Here is a 1688-nt window from a genome sequence, read left to right on the forward strand (position 1 = left end):
TGTTTTTCATATTTTGTATCAGGAACCTGCCCGTAAGAGGTTTTAAATGTGAGAAAAAGCATCCTTTAAAGACGAAAGATCTGACGGGGATGAAGCTGCCCAAAGCTCTGAAGACCCACCGGGTGGGCGGGTGGTGGTGTCGTCACACACGGCACCCCCTCGTGTGTGGGTCTGGGGGTGCAGAGCTGCTGCCTGCGGCGTGGAAGGCTGGTCCTGGGGTGTCCGAGTGGACTGCACACAGGGGTACTTGCCACTCCCAGCCTGTTGTTGGGAGCTCGTGCCAGCCCCTCTCCCGGGCCGGTCTGCAAGCTTGGGGTCAGACACCAAGAGCTTTGCAGCTCTGACCGCATGGCCCGGCCCGCAGGATCTCATTGTGCACGTGAGGGACGTCAGCCACCCCGAGGTGGAGCTCCAGAAACGCAGCGTTCTGTCCACACTGCACAGCCTGCAGCTGCCCGCCCGGCTCCTGGACTCCATGGTGGAGGTTCACAACAAGGTGGACCTCGTGCCCGGGTGAGTGCGGCCCTGATGCCCGCAAGCATCTCCTTCCCCTGCATGCACTGGAGCCGGGTGGTACGATGCCCCGTCTCCTCCTATGAACCGCAGCGGTGGCAGCCGAGACACAGGGAGTGGCCCCAGGCTGTACCCTGTGGGCAGTGCACTCCTGGGCAGGACCCTGATTTCATCCGGCCACCCTGAGGCTGAGCGGGGCCTGTGGCATCCCCACCCTGGCAGATACAGCCCCACAGAACCGAGCGCCGTGCCTGTGTCTGCCCTGCTGGGCCACGGGCTCCGGGAGCTGAAGGCTGAGCTCGATGCGGCCGTTTTGAAGGCGACTGGGAGACAGATCCTCACTCTCCGCGTGAGGCTCGCCGGGGCCCAGCTCAGGTGAGCGGCCAGCCGGGGCAGGAGACGGGATGGTGCTGTGGATGCCTGTCTCTGCCTCTGAGATGGGCTTTTGGTGGGTACGAAAAGAGCTGTGGGGTCCCCCGAGAGCTTGAGGATGTCCAGATGCAATGAATGGGTTTGCATCAAATGGATGTGTGTGACTGCATACAACAGGTGCCTAACCTGTGCTGACAGGCGAGGGATGTAGGTCTCCCTGCCGATAAGCAAGCAAGCTCCAGCTGGATGCAGTGGCACAGGCCTATGACCCCAGGACTTTGGGAGGCCAAGGCGGGAGGATTGCTTGAGCTGAGGAGTTTGAGGCCAGCCTGGGCAGCACAGTGAGATCCCATCTCTACAGAGAATAAACAATTACGCCAGGCGTGGTGGCTCACGCCTGTAAAATCCCAACACTTCAGGAGGCTGACGCTGACGCAGGCCGATCACCTGAGGTCAGGAATTCAAGAAACCAGCCTGGCCCACTATGTGAAACCCCGTCTCCACTAAAAATACAAAAATTAGCCAGGCCTGGTGGTGGGCGCCTTTCATCCCAGCTGTTCAGGAGGCTGAGGCAGGAGAGTTGCTGGAACCCAGAAGGCCAAGGTTGCAATGAGCTGAGATTGCATCACTGCCCTGCAGCCTGGGCGACAGACGGAGACTCCATCTCGAAAAAAAAATAGCAACTGATGGAGGCACACACCTGTCGTCCCACCTACTTGGGAGGCTGAGGTGGGAGGATGGCTTGAGCCCAGGACGTTGAGGCTGCAGTGAGCCATGATCACACCACTGCACTCCAGCCTGGA

At 60.1% G+C, this 1688-nt stretch overlaps 1 protein-coding gene across 1 annotated transcript in view; it reads left to right on the forward strand.

Annotated features, from left to right (window-relative positions):
• Positions 1 to 309: 309 nt before the first annotated feature.
• Positions 310 to 1688, forward strand: part of LOC113224060 (putative GTP-binding protein 6) — a gene marked incomplete at its 5' end in the record, with an annotated part of 2723 nt that continues 1344 nt past the window's right edge. Inside the window, 2 exons of the mRNA XM_026453347.2 lie at positions 310 to 513; positions 736 to 888. Coding sequence (XP_026309132.2) covers positions 310 to 513; positions 736 to 888 — 357 coding nt within the window. The remainder of the gene's footprint in view (positions 514 to 735; positions 889 to 1688) is intronic.

The sequence above is a fragment of the Piliocolobus tephrosceles genome, unplaced genomic scaffold (genome assembly GCF_002776525.5).
Source record: "Piliocolobus tephrosceles isolate RC106 unplaced genomic scaffold, ASM277652v3 unscaffolded_43468, whole genome shotgun sequence".
NCBI lineage: Eukaryota > Metazoa > Chordata > Mammalia > Primates > Cercopithecidae > Piliocolobus > Piliocolobus tephrosceles.